At 42.7% G+C, this 18,205-nt stretch overlaps 1 protein-coding gene across 11 annotated transcripts in view; it reads left to right on the top strand.

Annotated features, from left to right (window-relative positions):
* Positions 1-18,205, top strand: part of PPFIBP1 (PTPRF interacting protein, binding protein 1 (liprin beta 1)) — a 70,097-nt gene that overhangs the window by 25,960 nt on the left and 25,932 nt on the right. For 5 of the 11 annotated variants that reach the window (XM_014957003.1, XM_014957004.1, XM_014957002.1 and 2 more), the window contains 8 exons: positions 311-442; positions 8,047-8,139; positions 8,650-8,742; positions 10,439-10,553; positions 12,061-12,093; positions 13,423-13,484; positions 14,182-14,266; positions 17,470-17,627. In XM_014957003.1, coding sequence (XP_014812489.1) covers positions 311-442; positions 8,047-8,139; positions 8,650-8,742; positions 10,439-10,553; positions 12,061-12,093; positions 13,423-13,484; positions 14,182-14,266; positions 17,470-17,627 — 771 coding nt within the window. The remainder of the gene's footprint in view (positions 1-310; positions 443-8,046; positions 8,140-8,649; positions 8,743-10,438; positions 10,554-12,060; positions 12,094-13,422; positions 13,485-14,181; positions 14,267-17,469; positions 17,628-18,205) is intronic. The other 6 variants (XM_014957008.1, XM_014957012.1, XM_014957010.1 and 3 more) reach the window with 3 other exon arrangements.

Below are 18,205 nucleotides of genomic sequence, written 5' to 3'. Positions count from 1 at the left end.
GGATTAAAGCCTCTGGCAGGATGGGTGGGTTCCTGTCAAAGCTCCTTGACGCCCAGAGCAACAGTGATGACAGACAAGGCTTTTTCCCATCCTGGCAGCCAACCCGTGATGGTGCCCCCGTGATCTCAGAGGCATCCTAGGTTCCTGGAGTCTGTCAGATGGGTAATAACTGTGTCCCGGGGCTTCAGAGAGCGCAAGAGAGAGTGTGGTGCTTTTCCCTGTGAAAGAGGCCTTTAGCTGTAGAAATAAATTATTGATTTATTCCCCTTGGATGAATAATTCTGTTCTCTTCCTTTTTATCTTGAATCAGGAGCTTTTAAGCAGAACATCCCTTGAAACTCAAAAGCTGGATCTTATGGCAGAGATTTCCACTCTGAAGCTAAAGCTTACATCTGTAGAGAAGGATAGATTGGACTATGAGGACAGATTCAGAGACACAGAGGTGAGTAAAACCCAGCTGAATAAATTGTGAAAGCTATGTGTGTCTTCATGTTACCTGAAAATTTCCTGGAATTTTCCTTTTTTTTTTTCTTTTTTTGCCAGGCAAGAAGGGAATTAATCTGTAAGGCTAAAACATGTATCTCTTAAAAAGTATCCCCTTTGGTAAACTCTCGGGTTTTACACAAAAAAGATTTCTAAAACCAGTTTTTGATTCTTGCCACCAGATCTCAGGAGGGATGGCGTTTAGGATGGATTTAAATGAAATCATGAACATATTGTGCTCTCCTGTCCCACCTTGAAACTGTCCTCGCCTTAGTAAAGCATGTCTGAGGCCCAGTTTTTTCCAGAAAAGTCCCAAGAATCAAGCTGGGCTTTGCTGCCAGGGTGACGTGCCCCCTGTCAGAAAGGCCTTGGAGGCTGCCGAGGAAGCAGAACAAAATTTCCAGTTCTGGGTGTGTTAATGAGCTGAAATGTTGAACGTTTGTGTTGTGGATGTTCCAGTTGTCATTCATTTCTAGAAGCGAAGAAGCCGTAATGTCATCACAGGAGACAAAATTTGCCCTTTCCACTTCAGTCAGTGGTTTCTCAACTCCTTTCCAGTTGCCTACATGTTTTCCAGGGAAGTGTCATTCCTCACTTGTGTTGCAAGCATAGGAGCAAAGGTTAGGCTTGCTTTTGATGTACTTCCTTTGGGCCTGCAAAGTAATACACAGACCAAAGAAGTCCACAGGTTGAAAATTAGTGGCTCAAATCATGTTCAGCTTTGAAAGGTGGTGGTCGTTTATGTAGTCATGGTGGTGTTCTTCCTGCAGCGTAGCACATCTGGGTGCTGCCAAGCTGTGGACCAGATTCATCTTGCCTCCCGTTACCTTTTCCTGTAGATTGGTACCAGATGTCATGTGGAAGGATGACAGCATTGCCTTAAAAACAGCTGGTTTTGCAGTCCAGGCAAGGCTGGAGAAATTGGCAAAGGGAAAGGTGGAGGGAATTGTTTCACTGAATTTCACTGAATTTTAGAGTTGGAAGGGATCATCTAGTCCAACTCCCCTGCTGAAGCAGGATTGCCTAGAGCTTGTCAGAGCACATGACTCAGGAGCATCCAGGCGAGTCTTGAAAATCTCCAGAGAAGGGGACTCCGTGAAGAAGTTTCTCCTCATATTTGAGTGGAACCTCTTCTGTTCCAACTTGTGCCCGTTGCCCCTCGTCCTCTCACTGGGAACCACTGAAAAGAGTCTGGCTCCCTCCTCCTTCAACCCGCCCTTGAGATACTTGTAGGTGTTGATAAGGTCTCCCCTCAGCCTTCTCTTCTCCAGACTAAAGAGTCCCAGCTCTCTCAGTCTTTCTTCATAAAGGAAATGCTCCAATCCTTGAATCATCTTTGTTGCCCTTCGCTGGACTCTTTCCCTGTCCCTCTTGAACTGGGGAGCCCAGAACTGGAAGCAGGATTCCAGTTGTGGCCTCCCCAGTGCAGAGCAGAGGGGGAGAATGACTTCCCTTGACCTGCTGGCCACACTCTTCCCTCTGCAGCCCAGGATTCCGTTGGCCTCTTGGCCACAAGAGCACACTGTTTGCTCATTGTCATTTTGCTGTCCACCAGGACCCCTAGATCTTTCTCTTCAGAAGCTGCCTCCATCAGGTCTACCCCTAACCTGTATTGGTGCCTGGCATTTTTCTTCCCCAGGTGCAGGACCCTACACTTTTCCCTGTTGAACCTCATGAGGTTCTTCCTTGCCCAGCCCTCCAGCCTGTCCAAGTCTCTCTGGATGGCAGCACAGTCTTATGGGATGTCAGCCACCCCTCCCAGTTTGGTATCATCAGCAAACTTGCTGAGGATACACTCTGTCCCCTCGTCCCTTGTTGAAGGTCTTCTGTATCCGTAGGAGATGTGTTAAGAGCTGGCTGCTTTCTCATCTCCCATGAGGTCTCTCTGCCCACACAGTGCTCGGCTCTTTCATTAATTTCACAACGGATAACTCTTTACCTGTGTATTGACACCTGTCATAAGCAGCTCGAGCAACAGACAAATGAGTTGACATCAGCAGTAAATGGCCTTGGGGAGGCAAGGTTTGGTCCAACTGACTGCAGGGAGCAGGTCCTGGATTCTACTGCGTCTCCATTTGTAAACAACCTGTAGCTTCTTGTGCTTTCTAAAGCAGGTAACAAAAGTGAGTGGGCTTCGGGTGATTTGCTCCCTCTCTTTCTATTCTTATTTTTATTTAATATGATTCTTTATTGAGCTTTCCCGTGCTTCCCCTTCTTTCACTTCCCTCCTGAACTGCAGCCTCTCTGTAACTCAACAGCACAGTTCAGACAGCAGACCCAGGAGGGGGATGTGAAGCCACCTCTGTTCCCAGAAAAGTGGTTAGTGTGAGGACCACCACACGCCCTGCAACTACTGCATGGCAGCTGTGAAGACATTTCCTTTTGAAATACCTTGAAATATGCTTAATGCCTTTGATAAAAATAAGATAACCTCAATTATGTTTAAAAGGTAATTACTATAATTACAAGCTATATGTATTTATTTTCTGGATACGAATGAACTATTACTAAAATGTTCCTCCCTGCTTTTGAAAACCAGTATGATGTAGTTTAGTGTGATAGAAATTATTATGTTGTTTTCTTGGTTTCATTACTTCATAGCTGTAAAAGGGCTTAGGTTTAGACACTGAAAGGGATAAAAAGTCTTAATTTCTATTTTGTGCACATTTTTGGAAAAATGAATGACTAGTTGTAAGGGTCTCAGCCATGCAAAATCTCTGACGGGTATTTTGGAGTCAGGACTTACTCAGGAGTACACAATATTTTGTTCAGTGTTGATCAAATTATGTTCCTGTGTAAAGTAATAGATGATCAGTTATTTCAGCAGAGTATGTCAATATGTATGTCAATGGGTATTTAAAATACTCTACCATAAAACACATGATGGCATTTACATGCAGTGTTCAAAATGGAAAAAAATTCATACCCAAACTGGGAAATAAAAACTATGAATATTGCTTCTGTTTTTATTTAGGGAAAAGAAAGTGAAAATAAAAAAATATTGACCATATTAAAACAACTTTTGTGGAGCTACTGTCTCCTACAGAATTACCATTCAGATTAAATCCTTTGTATTACCCAGCTTTGGTCTGGCTTAGGTCTGTCATTGCAACTTCCCATTCCAGCTTGGTGAGCTTGGTAGGTTTCTCGTATTCACCATTCTTTCTCTAAACAGACGCTTCACACTAGGTGTGTAAGCTTTTTTTTCCTTTGTACTCTAGGATTTTCCTGTCTAGATACTTAATAGAGATTTAGAATTGTTCTGTTCTTTAAATCATTCCAGTCTTTCTACTGCCTCAGCAGATATGAGTATTATTTTTCTTTAGAAGCACAAATGGTCCAAGTTGCACTGATTTGATGTAAGAAAATATCCTACAAGGGAGTTTATTTAGGGAGGAGTCCATAACCAGACATGGTCTTTGAAGCAGCACCCAGAGTTTATACTGGCTCACTCTTGGGGAATTCCTTATAATTTAAACACCACTAGTCTCCTTTGTGCAGATGAGTGGAGCTAAACTACAAATATAGTTTCTGTTTCTAGTGCCAGTAAGGGAGCCTCTGACCTCTGAAGCTTGAAGTTACCATTGCTTTTATGTGCCTCCCTGGCCCTGCCATGAAGAGCACAAGTGACACGAGCAGGGAAGGAAAAGGCTTTGGGAACTAGGAGGCTGTACATCCCACCCCAGCAGCTTGATTCACTGGACCTGTGCAAGGAACAGCTGTTGGGCATTTCACAGAATCACAGAATCACACGGGGTTGGAAGGGACCTCTGGAGATCATCTAGTCCAACCCCCTGCCAGAGCAGGGCCACCCAGAGCAGGTCCCACAGGAACGTGTCCAGGTGGGGTTGGAATGTCTCCAGAGAAGGCGACTCCACCACCTCCCTGGGCAGCCTCTTCCAGGGCTCTGCCCCCCTCACAGGAAAGAAGTTCCTCCTCATGTTTAGGTGGAACTTGCTATATTCAAGTTTGTGCCCATTTCCTCTTGTCCTGTCCCTGGTCACCACTGAAAAAAGACTGCCCCCATCCTCCTGACACCCTCCCTTTAAGTATTTATAGGTGTTGATCAGATCCCCCCTCAGCCTTCTCTTCTCCAAACTAAAAAGCCCCAAGTCCCTCAGCCTCTCCTCCTAAGGGAGATGCTCCAGGCTCTTCATCATCTTTGTAGCCTCTGCTGTCCCCTCTCCAGCAGTTCCCTGTCCTTCTGGAACTGGGGAGCCCAGAACTGGACCCAGGGCTCCAGATGGGGCCTCCCCAGGGCAGAGCAGAGGGGCACAATGACCTCTATTGACCTGCTGGTCACAATCTTCCCAATGCACCCCAGGATGCCATTGGCCATTTGCATGGAGGGACCTGACCCTGGATGAGAAGAGGACCATTTAACAGCTTTCCTGTTCTGCAGGTTTTTTAAGACAGGAATATACGTTGTGCCCATGGCAGGTATTTTGACACATTTATGGGTTCCTGAAGAAGGAGGAATTAAACACAAGCAGAGCAGGTGCCATACACTGGCCACCACGTGCGTGACTGTTTTACTGCTGGTTCATCCAAGTCAGCTAGGGGACTCAGTAGGTTTTTGGTCTGATCTCAGATCCTGCTGAACCCATACAACACCCTGAGTGCCATGGGGACATAAACAGCTCAAGCATCATGCTGGTCCCAGAAGCTTTTCAGGGCATAAGCAGTTACAATGGTTGGCACCTTCAGGTTCCAAACAGTGCTGTGATCTCTTTGCTGGGGCTGCTGCAGGAGGGGGCAAGGCACAGTCCTTGCTGTGAAAGGTTTGTAGTCAAAATCAGTTGACTTTCTTCCAGTAGTGGAAGAAAAGGGTAAATGTTTCAGGGCAGCAAGCAGGAAAGTGGAATACACTGGGAATATTAAGATTTCTTAGGAAACCTCAGTGCCTTTGACAATCTCTACCTCTAGTAGCTCGCCTAAAGTTAAATAGTAATTCAGTAAGCGGGGGGGGGTGGCCCTTTTGGGGCCTTTTCTTTTTCTTCCTGCTCATTTGTGCAAGACTTGACCATCTCTTTTGTACTGATGGCGGTCTGTATATGGAACCTCATGAATCTTTCATGTACTCCTCTGCCTCAGAAAGATGAGGATGAATGTCATTTATAGTTACTGTGTTGTGGAAAACTTAAGACGTGAGTTAATGCTGCACTTGGAAAAGAGTAATTACAAACATTTTTAGGCCAAAGCATGCTATTAGGACGTGTATTTATCTATGTTTCCCTCTCCTCCTCCAGTGTTTTAAAAATGACATAGTTCAAGTGATAAATATGTAAGCAACAACCTAAACAGTTACTGCTACACATCGTATTTTAACACTGGATCATAGAATCATAGAATCATCTAGGTAGGAAGGGACCTTAAAGATCATCTAGTCCAACCATCAACCTAACTCTGACAAAAAAATAAATAAGAAATAAGCAATAAAAAAATCACTAAACCATATTCTTGAGGACCATGTCAACCTGTCTTTTGAACACCTCCAGGGATGGTGCCTCAACCACCTCCCTGGGCAGCCCATTCCAATGCTGGATAACCCTTTCCATGAAGAAATTTTTCCTAATATCCAATCTAAACCTCCCCTGAAACTGGAGGGGATCCTGACACTGGATCATGCCAAAGCAAAAATGACAACTGTAGGAGAGAAAAGCCCCAAACAAATCAATTGTCATAGTGTGAAAGCTGCCCATCAGACCTGGGAACATAGATCTGTTCGAGATCTTGAACACTTGGTGTTGATAAGAAACAGCTTTATTAATGTAGTTATGCAGACTGCCACCCATTTACGTTTGTACTTAGAGTGATATGCTTTGTAAAGGACACACATTGAAGAATCAATGAGGAATTGCAGGTGTATCCGAATCAGAAAGTAATACATTAGCAGTACTAATTACTGAGAGCATCAAACTGCTCTGTATTTTTAGTTTCCTCGTAGTTCTGGTAATTGAGCTTGGATCGTGCTGAAGAAATACAGATGCTGCTCTGTTGCCATCAGATTCATTAAGCACAAAATAGTAGCCAGAGGCTGGTAAGGTTAGGAAATGTGGCGTGGGGCTGGAAGGCAGGTGTTACCAGGGATCCACGTAAAACCCTCTAAATGTCAGCTGCTGACGTGTTGATTTATAAATCTCAACTAATCATACAGTTAGCTCTGAAAAATTGTGCTTACAGTTGTTAGCTCGATGCGCACCAATGCTTGACATGGATATGTGTTTAGGATTTACCTTACCGTGTAGGAAGACAAGCCAACCTAAGTACTATACCATCTTCTTGGCAGTTTAAAAGCCATTGTATTGCAATTCAAGTTCTCTTTTCTAGGGTGCACAGAGAACTTTTTTGAAGAGTTTCAGCTTTTTTTTTTGCTTTTTTCTTTTTTTCTTTCTTTGCTTCTTGCTTTTTTCTTTGTTTATTTTTTCTGTTGTTTTTTCTTTCCTTTTTTCCATTTTTATTTTTTTATCCTTTTTTTCTTTTTTCACACAAATATAACACTGATCTTATGTCCATATATAAACTAAAGGTCAGTGAGATATACATGGGGCAGAAGCTTGCTGGGTATCTTTGAGTGGTGTGAAAGCCACAGCCTTCTTTCTGGTAGTATCTTCTCCTGCTGAGCGGGAAGATCATTTTCCCAGTAAGCTGTGGTGCAGTATGGAGGGACACTCTGTCCTGATTGTCCCCCCATGCTTCCTGCAGGTCTGCAGCCGGACACTTAAGATGGCCATTTCCCCTTCTGGTGGACAGGGAGATTTGGAGAAAGAGTGCCTTGCACCTTGGTGGGGCAGTCAAATTCAGGATTTGTTTGACCACTGCAGGAAGGGAGCTGTAAGGCTGGTGGCACTCAGGGCTGACCTCCAAACCTGGTAGATCTCTCCAGGAGGGTGGCCAGGAATTCGATCCATACTCCTGAAGAGCTTAGATGTGAGTTGGTGGTGGCTCTGAGTTTCTTCCAAACCAGGCTGCATTTGCAAAGCTCAGATGTAGTGGCACCACTGATGCTTAAACACATGTGCCTTTGTGCTTGGAGAAACCAGTGATGGCTCTTCCATTCAGCCCTCAGTTGGGGCTCATTTGAGCAGGGGAATCATGGATTTACGTTGTAATCAATTCATATTATAAAATTGCAGGTGACAGCTGGTGAGCCTGGGGTGGGAGGGACTGGCTGCTGTGTATTGAAGGGTAGCTGCTCTGGCTTTCCATTACCCACTCGTAGTGGTGGACATCCAAGCAGTAGAGCAACCAGAGGGCCAGGAAGCCTTTTTTGGCCCTCAAGACAGGGAACACAGCTTCAGTTTATGTCTCCCTTTGTCTTCTGCCCTCTTGCATTCACTGCAGTAATGCAGAAACTGAGAAATACATCTATCTAGATGTATTGCCTATCTAGAAAACTCTGAATTGCTTGACTTGGCTGTGTGAATTGGGGTGGTGTGTTTCTCTGTACGGCGTGCCTTTTATTGCTCCTGTGTTTTTACAGTCCTGACAATGGGTGGGTCTTGTTCTGTTTTGTTTACTGAATTTTTTTGCTGTTTCTGTCTTGTTTTTCCTCTTACTCAGGATTTGATCCAGGAAATAAATGAATTGCGGTTGAGAGTGGGAGAAATGGACAACGAAAGACTCCAGTATGAGAAAAAACTGAAAACAACCAAAGTAAGTGAGGCTGAGGGGAAAAAGCAGAGATGGGTGTAAGTCAGGCTTTAGAAGGTCACTCTCCTGTCCCCAGTCCTTGCCTGCACCCTGCAAAATCTTGAGCATACTCGTTCCAAGGGCTTTCATGGTACTCACTTCAGGGGTTATTTCCGAATTCCATACTATGGTTTTCAGATCTGAGCATTGTTTTTTATGAAGCATAACTTACCATGCAGCTGTCTCTTAACAGTAAATTTACCTGTTTACGCCCTCGTTTCACCTATGTTTAAAGAAACACCAGTTGCAGTGCCACAGGCATGTGCCACAGGTGAGGCATGTGCCACAGGTGAGACCAAAGCTGAGCATGTATTTTCTCCTAAATGTGCTAAATATCAGCCACTTCTGAAGAGAAAGCATTCACCTAAGTAATTCTAGCAGCCTATTTCTGCGCATGTCTAACTTCTCTTTGCCATTTAGATTTGTCTCTTTTCTATCTTCAGTTTTCTCTCACTCCTCTGTCTCTGTTACCAGTCTTTAATGGCCAAACTTTCTAGTATGAAAATCAAAGTGGGTCAGATGCAGTATGAAAAGCAGCGGATGGAGCAAAAAAGCCAGATTCTAAAGGTGTAGTAACTTCCGGGTAACATTGGGCCTGTTTTGAATCCTTCATGTTCCACCATTTTTCGGTCTGTCTTGCATCGTGCTGTCGTGCTCTGTTCTCCATCAGTTGTGGTGTGTTGATATGCAGTGTTCCCTTTCCCATGAGATGTGGGAAGCTCTGTAGATATTCATTATAAACAGCTTTTGTATCAGATGGGAGTGGATTTTAGTGTTGTGGACTTTGCAGAGGTTAATGGAAAGGAATATGACTTGGGTTAAAATCATTCCCCTTCCAAGTGAAGATTGTTTCTTCTGTAGCTTATGTCCATTACTCAAATGGAACTTTTTTTCACCTTTTTGGAGAAAATTTATTGATGAAAACTAGCTAAAAAATAGTGATTCTTTTATACTGTCCCCTCTCCCACATGTAAATTTACATATCGTGTTTCTAATTAAGGGAAGAAATACACATCAACTGCCACATGCAGCTCTAGTTACCCCGGGGTGCAAGAGCAGCTTCTCAAGTTACCAAAAGATGGTCTTCTTGTGGAGAAGCACGGGTCCTACACTGGCAGAAATCCCCTCAAAATCAAAAAAATTGGAGGACTGGAGGGTTGTATTGACCAGCTGCTGTTCTGAAAGAAGCTTTGATTTCTGGACAATTTTAAGACTGATTTGTTTTTTTTGACGATGCTTTAGAGCAAACATGAACCAATTTCAGGGCTGTAGTTTGGGTTGCAGGCATTGCTATATCTTTGCAACATATCTTTTGAGAGAAGCTCAGGAATATACCTAACCCAGAGTATTATAGTTCTTCAAGGATTTAAAACTTCAGTAAATGCCAAAATTATGAGTCTTACTTTGTTTTGTTTTCTTTACGAACTGAACAAATTAAATTTTTAGTGTTGGGTACATTTGCAGTGAGGGTCCTGTCTTGATGATGCTGTTGCACAAGACATCCTTGGGCACTGAAGAAACATGTTACTAAACTGGGTAGGATTTGCATCAGATTTATAAAGTTAAATGCATGGATCCATGCCAATCACTTGCTAGTGCAGATGGTTAGATCTAAGTTAAAATTTGACAGCATTTATCTGATACACCCCAACTCCACCACACATTCCCTAGAATCTCAACTCTAAGCTTCCATTCCTAATGCTTGATCAGCAAACCCAAACTGCGGCAGAGGTACCACATTTTCCTCTAAACTGCTTTCCAGTATCTGTTTCATGTGCTTGATGGTGTCACGATTGCTTTTCCTTTCATAGAAGCAGGGGTTATTTCTAAAACTGTCCTCAACCTGGTGTAAGCACAATTCCATCATTGTCCAACCAAAATAAGTGCTCATAAATTTTAGCATTCAACCTCATCACCTGCGCATTTTCTGTCTCTACAAGGTTAAATAAATCAGAAAACTCCTTTTTTTTTTTTGCTTTACTCTTTCTTTTTTAAATTTAGATGTAAAATCTCTTTTTAATTATACATTGAGACAGGCATTTTTGGATCACAGGCCCCCTGATTTTGCCCCCTTAGACTCTCAGTGGTCTGTTGTGATGTTCAGAGGCAGTTTGGTGTGTGTCCCCTCAGGCAGTGTAAATGTCAGGTGGTCATTTCCACCAGCTGGGGACCTGTCTGCCCACTGCACTTCACAGGAAGGAATTTTTGAAATGTCTCTGATGTGTGTGGAAACTATCACTGAGTGTTTCTGTGTCTGTTACAGGATGAGCTGGCAGCTTTGAAAGACAAACTGGAGCAGAAGGAAGCCGAGGTAAAAAGGTTGCAAGAAAAATTGGTTTGCAAGCTGAAAGGAGAAGGAATTGAAATACTGGACAGAGGTAATAAGACGGAAGGCTCTCTCACCGTCACCTCACCCTCTCCTCAGTCACCTCATCTGAGGTCACGTTTCCATGAATGGTTGTACAGGATATAACAGAGGAAAGCCTCAATTTTCATTTACTTTCTGTCTTCATGTTTACTTCTTTTAATACGTTTAGTGGGTGTTCATGATGCAACTGCTGAACCTGCTGTCATAGCAAGTTCTTGATCAACCTGAAACTAGCCCAAGTGGTCCCTAGTTAGCTCTTTACATGCCTCGCATGGTGGATGCAGTTTATATTAGCAAAGAAATCCTTAAACCAATTTCAACAGGTTCCCAAAAATGATTATATTGAGAAGGAAACTTTCTGTGTGGGTGTCTATGCTGGGCTTTGCTTGTACACCCCTTACTGGTAAGGAAGGGGAAGAGCCTTACTGCAAACCAGTGTGGTGTGTACCAGCAAATCTTCGGTGTGGACATAGCTGTAAGTAGGTGAAATTGAGGACTGTTCTGGATTTGTGCGCTGGTTAAATCTAAATCTTAATTAAACTTGGATTAGCACAGAAATTTTACATGTCAGATAATTATTTTATTTGCTTGCGAAGAAGAAACAAAATCAGTATTTATTTGGGGGAAACTTAGATCGGGTCACTTATTTAAAAATAGAAATTTTTCTTTAAAGCCTCACAAAAATTTTTGCTCAGACTTTTTTGACCTGCTGCAATTTCAATTCTGAATGTATTTCACTGATAGTTATTGCTGGTTTTAAGATTGTGCTTTTAAAATGCATTTTTTAGAAAAATAGAGCCACATGAAATTAATTAGTCTCCTCTCCTGACCTGAGGAGGAAAATGTTGTGTGTAGATTGTCACAATTTTTAATAAAATGACCTCTTTTCAAACCCCCTGCATAAGATCACTAATAGTGACCATATGGAAGCATGATTTTTATTTTTTTTTTTCTAATAACACTTAACTATGAACAAGGTCTGACTCTATTGCATTTATGACTTCCTATATGGGGCCTTTGTCCCTGGGGGCTGCTCTGTAGCTTACCCTCTGGTTCTCAGCTTTAGTTTAGTTTTCAGTGTAGCTGAGCAGGAGATCTTCTGCCACGGTGAACCATGTTTTTTCTGCCATGGACCAATATTTAGTGATGCTGTTTGCAGATAAGGCGGGTTATCTGCCCCATTAGCTGAGTTGTGCTTTCTGAACCAATATGCATACATTATTGCTTAGATGGCTTTTACCAGTAAAGTGTTAGCTTAAGAGTAATCTGTTGGCATAAGCCTTCTCTGAGGCCTTACAAGTGAAAATACATAGTTGAAGAATGTGTCCTTGAGACAGGTAGTTGTGTATGAGAGCAGTGAGACTATTTTGTGTCATTGCAAACACTCCATGAACTGCTTGCTTCTACCATAGTACAAAAGGACTAGCTGACTCCTTAAGTATCAATATTGTCTTAAAAGTTATTTGATGTCATTAACCTTCATGCTAATTTCAAATCCAATGGATTTTCCTGCACAGATGAAAATTGTAAAAAGAAGCTCAAAGATAAAAGTAAGGTTTCTGGTGTCTTTCCACAAGCATTTGCATTTCAGAAGTGCTTTTCAGAATAGCTTTCTGCATGTGTTTGCAAAACTGCTTTAACAAACATTGTTAGGCTGCATCATCTATAACCCTTAGTTACCCTTACAGTAAAAATTGAGAATAAGGGTGGATATATCACGTTGAAATACAAAGTTTTCTGAAGAAAAGCTGATAGGCAAATAAAGATTTGGTCTCATAGAGACTCACACAACAGTTGCCTCTCAATGAAATGCAATCATAGTCCAGTAAACCAGATTTTCTGTTAGCATAACTGAGTGAAAATCATTGGAACTGGATCAATTGCAGTTTTATCCCAATGTGTCTAAATGTCTTTTACCTAGAAAGCCAGCCAGGCAGCTTGTTTTCTTGCATTTCATCAGGGAGGAAAATGTTCTTCCCACTCTGTTTTCTGAGAAATTTTAGGAAGTTAAAACAAGGTAAAATGCTTTCTTGCCAGTGAGTTTGGCCACCTGTCTATGTTTGTAACGAAATTTAAAATTTGCTTCATTTATGCAAGGTAGATTTCTAGCAAGAATGGAAGGTGGTTTCCATTCCATTTTTGATTTTCTAGTCCAGAACACTTCCAAAATGTAACCTTGCTAGAACGTACATGTTCCCATGTGTTTATACTTCTGTGTAAATAAGGGTTACAGATGAAGCACAGAACGCTGATGTCTGTATTAGGGAACTTTTCCAAGTCTGAACTACAGTATATATTCTAGCATGACTGATCATCACAGCAAATACTTGTGCTATTCCATTGTCCTGTCCTCATTTCTACATCCATACTGAATTAAGACTAAGCATCACTGCACAATGCTTTCTTCATCATATCCACATTAATCCTATTGCTTTGTATAGTGGGTTTTTCAGATGCCGTTTGGGGTGTTTGTCGACTGTTGTAGTGAGGATGTGTTTTATTGCACTCCAAATGTAGTATTTTATATTTTGGACATTTTGTTGTGCAATTATTTGATTACTTGAAAGAGGGGAGATAGTGGAAGTCAAGCAGTAGTTAGTTTTGCTCCTGACTTTTCCATTTTCCTAAGACTGGAGGGGTGGGTAAGGAAATTTCATGAATTTCATCATTTCTGTGATAAAAACGTCAGAAAAAAAGGTTTTGAAGGAAAAGAGTTTTCTTTATTTCCATCTAAATTCGAATTTAACTGGCTTATGTTTTGTCTTTTAATTTGTAAATTTACTTCCAATATTACTGAGTTACTTCTACATTTTTTGTTTTTCTTATTTCCTTACACTGGCTTATTTAAATTGACTTAGAGAACTGTATTGTGTTTTTAGATATAGAGGTACAGAAAATGAAGAAGGCGGTAGAATCTCTAATGGCAGCAAATGAAGAGAAGGTAGCAAAGTCATTATTTTTTCAGTAATAATTAATCAGATTTGAGTTAAATTTCTAAGAAAATCTTCACCTATGAACTTGTCACAATTCAATTAAAAAATCGAATTTTTAAGAAGTAATGATTCACTGTAGTCAGAAGCACTGCAGTGCCTTTAAGGGACTGTAACTCGGCATTTATGAGCTCTGTCACATGTACAGAGTCCTTACACATCCAATTCAGTGGGGCTGCAATTTACACCACGTTCTGAAAATGTAAAGAGTTCCATCCAAGTCCCATGAGATATCACAGGCTGCGTTTCCCAAAGGGCTTTCTGTAAAGTATGAATTGTTTTCATGTTTTGTGCATTCACATGCATGGCCATTTTGTAGGATGTTTTCTTTTGATCACCAAAGCCCTAAAGTCTGCGATTCCTGCTTTTTTTGTACGTGCCAAATTTATTACACTCTGCCTTTGACGTAACAAGGGAGCTGAAATCCACTTTCAAGGCGGGAACAATTCTGGTGATCGACCAGGTGATAGTTCTTGCTAAATAGAAGTTTTGATATTTCAAAGCCTCTCATAATAATGGGTACAGTCCCGTCCACAGTTAACATTTCTTTTAGTCTCACAACCAATTAAACTGAAGAATATCTAGTATTTGTATTTCTTTTTTATTTGCTGAAGGAAGAAGCACAGTCACAACTTCCTTTTGTTTTAGGATCGGAAGATAGAAGAGCTTCGTCAATCTCTGAATAGGTACAAGAAAGTTCAAGACATGGTGATATTGGCTCAAGGTAAAAAAGGTATTGTACAATCAAAACAAAAATTAAACTCTACTCTCATTTAAACTCTAGGTGCATTGCAGTAGTGTTATATTGGCTCTTAGACGTACTGTCTTTGGAAGCATCTCTTAAGTAGAGTAAAGGCCAGTTCTTCAGCTGGTGTGAACTGGTAAATTGGTTTTTTTGTCCAGGCAGCTGCACATTTGGGTCCCATTTACCATCTGGTAGTAGTAACTATTATCGTCACGTTGCTAATTTCCCCCTTGTAGAATTAGTTTGAATATGATGAACTCTCAGGCTCTCCCCATAGCCTCCTGAAGAGCCTTTTCGGGGCTGGCTGCTAAAAATTGCTGCTCCCTTCTCTTGCGTGTGTTCCTGGGGAGGAGTTGGTAGATGAGCAGTGCCTGAACGTGCACATTCTTACCAGCCAAACCAGCACCACCCCAGCAGCTGTGCACGCTGTCAGAGCAGTGCAAAAATGTGTGTAGCACCGAGGGTGTGCTGCCAGGGCTGCGTGGGGATGGCAGGTTGCATCTTTGGCATGTCACGAGCCAGCAGCTGGGGGATAGTTCTCCTTCCTTACTGCAGTGGACCGGCACGCCCCAAAAAAGAAAAAGCCTTCTCTGACACCAGATAATGAGCTTAGCTGTGTGGCTGAAATGGTAGCTGTAATAAATATCGTAACAACGTAAGAGTCCATTCTGTATGCTCCCAGACCTGGTGGAGGTTTCCGGATCCAGGAGGGTCTGGTCCCCAAAGGTGATAAATGTTGAGGTGCTCGTCAGTTTGATGTAATTGCCCTGAATACCCTATCTCTCTCCTTTCTCCCTTGAAAGAAAATCAAAAGAAACACATGGAGAACATCACTCTGAAATGGTTCTGGCTTTTCAGATGAAAACACTTGGATGTTAGAAAATGAGTGTCTTCCTTTACAGCAATAATCCTGGCCTGGTGGGTTTTTTCCTCTGCAGCACTCTGATTTCCTATTTTCCTATTCTTGCAGCACTCAAGCTGCAGTTTGTAGGTCACTGTCCACTAAAAGAGCTGTCCCCTGCAAATTTTAGACATTAGCATTCTGATAATGTATGCATCTATAATATATGCACAGCTTCAAAGTCTGTGCGCCAGTATTGTATTTCTGCCTTATGGAAACCTCCGTTGTCATTGAGTCCTCTGAAGGCCAGAGAAGGCCAGCCCACCCTTCCACAGACCTTGAGTTGACCTGAGCTCCTTGCCTGAGCTTCTTTAGGGCAGAGAAGGCTTGTGGCATTTGTTGTCTGTGCAAGTGTTGGAGGTGGATGATCTTCCTGGCGAGAGCGATATGGGAGCCCCCAAGGATCCTTTCAAAGAGTGAAGATTGTCAATAGCCAGAAATGAGTGAGGAGGCAAAATGTGTTATTTTCGTGATGGTGGATTCATGGTTGGGCTCTTGGGTCTGCCTCCTTGGGCCAAGACAGGAAAAGTGGAGGGCAGAGCCCCATCTGGACATGCTGCTGAGACTGGGACTAAGAGCCAGGGAAAAGAAAGGTTCCTGGTACCCCTCTTTGCTTCTGCCTGGCTTTTGAGAGGCTATCCCTGTGGCATGGCGGTGATTGCAGGGATGAGATTCTGACCTCCACTGCTGAAGGCAACGGCTGATTTGCAGGACCATGTGAAAGCCCTTAACCACTGCCTGTCCTGCTCCCACATGAGCACTGCAACCCTGAGGTGGGTGCAGCACTGGGGTCAGGAAGCAGCTTCTTTGGTAGAATCATAGAATCATCTAGGTTGGAAAGGACCTTCATGATCATCTAGTCCAACCATCAACCTAACTCTGACAAAAACCATCACTAAACCATATCCCCCAGCACCATGTCAACCCGTCTTTTGAACACCTCCAGGGATGGTGCCTCAACCCCTTCCCTGGGCAGCCCATTCCAAGGCTTAATAACCCTTTCCATGTAAAAATTTTTCCTAATATCCAACCTGAACCTCCCCTGGCACAACTTGAGGCCATTTCCTCTTGTCCCATGGCCTGTTCCTTGGGAGAAGAGACCGACCCCCCCTGGCTACACCCTCCTTTCAGGGAGTTGTATAGAGCGAGAAGGTCTCCTCTCAGCCTCCTCTGTGGGCTTTGCATCTTGGTATGTAAGGGCTTTTCCTTCCTCAAAACCACTGAGGGGCACTAAGGACACAGCCCCATGTCTTCTGTCTGCGGGGCTGGGAAAGCACATTTATCAGTGAGGGAAGAGGAGAAGTGGTGATGAGAGCAAAGCACCATGCTGGGTGTTGGAAAAGAGGAGCAGCATTTTTTAAATAGGTGTTGCTCTTTCCTGCAGTGCTATGCCTTCAAAGACAGAAGGACGTCAAAACAGACCTCCAGTCTCTAGAAACTGTGCTTTATGGTCAGTTCATGGAGCGTGGACAGGGATTTCAAGCAGTGAAAAATGAGCAAGAGGGGTTTTTGCTGCGAAGAGACTTTGGCTTATATTTGCATTAGATCTTTGACAATCGGTGCTAGCTTTCTGCTCACTCTTTAGAAAGTATTGGTTGCCTTTAACGTTTCCTTGTGTCAGTGTCAGTGTCAGTACTTTGGTATCACTGACAGGCATGGAGATCCAAGCCTGTTGGTAGGGCAGAGGCAGTTCAGGAGCAAAAGGTCGCTCACTGGGAGCAGAGGATGCCAGATGCTGGTATGGGCTACAGCATTAACTAAAGAAGACATCCTCAGTTTGTGAAAGTCTGCAAATATAACGTAATCACTTAAAAGCTGGTGTTAGACTCTTGTGCAGTGGGCCACATTTCTTCTATGACTAACTTGAAGATACCATTGAGCCATCTTAAGTTTCAGGCAGACTTGACCTCTGTTTTTTCCCTAGTGAATAATGGAAAATAAGTATCTAGTGTGAAATTCCAGAACATGAGACAGAAAATATCTACTCCAGTTTATTCAGCTTGTTGAAATTGATCCCACTAAATGTCCTTGAGGGCATTTTCTGGGCTTTTTTACTGTCAGATGTATGTCCTTCACTCTGCTCCAACCCTGGTATGTTGTGGTGGTTGAATTGGGAAGTGACATTTGGCAATGACTCTCCTCCTCCTATTGAAGTCTGTCTTAAAAAAAAATAAAAATAACCCTGGCCTCTTCGCTTTTTGGCCCATAAATGAACATGCCAGCCACACCTCACGTAGGAGCAAGGGTCATCACGTCTCCAGAAGTAACAAGTTTTCTTCTCCACATTCAGGCAAGGACAGCGATGGTGAAGACTTCTTGAATTCAGGGTCTGTTTCTACAGTGTTATTGGACACACCAAGTCTGACTGACCCAGAGAAAAGCCTGTCCCCAACCCCAGTAACAGCGTCTCCAATCCACGATGAGTTTGACGTGAATATTCGTGAAGAGGTATTTTTTTTCTTCTTCATTTAATGCCATCGCTTCTTGAAAACATTGCTTGTGCTGGATTCATATTGCAGATGCCAAAGCTCAGGTTTCTAAGAAATTTTTTTCTGGGTTGCATGGTTTTTACTAACATCCCATATCCTTTAGGAGAATGTAAATTTCTTTTGAAAGCTGCAGAGGAGTTTCATTTGAGTTCATTTGAGCTAAATTTATTTTTCTTAATCATCAGATGGGATTAGGAGACAGCAAATAGCTATATTTGTCATGAGAATGAGTCTAAACTACTTTTCCTGTTAAATAAACATAGAAATTACTTTTCATATCATAGAATCATAGAATCATAGAATTTCCTCCATAGAAACCTCCAAAGGTCATCTAGTCCGACCCCCCGCAGTCAGCAGGGACACCCCCAACTAGACCAGGTTGCCCAGGGCCTCATCGAGCCTCTCCTTGAATATCTCCAGGGATGGGGCCTCAACCACCTCCCTGGGCAACCTGTTCCAGTGCTCCACCACCCTCACAGTGAAGAACCCTCTCCTCATCTCCAGTCTAAATCTGTTCCCCTCCAGCTTGAAGCCATT

This window comes from Calidris pugnax, unplaced genomic scaffold (assembly GCF_001431845.1).
Source record: "Calidris pugnax isolate Ruff unplaced genomic scaffold, ASM143184v1 scaffold189, whole genome shotgun sequence".
In the NCBI taxonomy this organism is placed as follows: Eukaryota; Metazoa; Chordata; class Aves; order Charadriiformes; family Scolopacidae; genus Calidris; species Calidris pugnax.
This window is presented reverse-complemented; position numbering and strand designations above follow the sequence as displayed.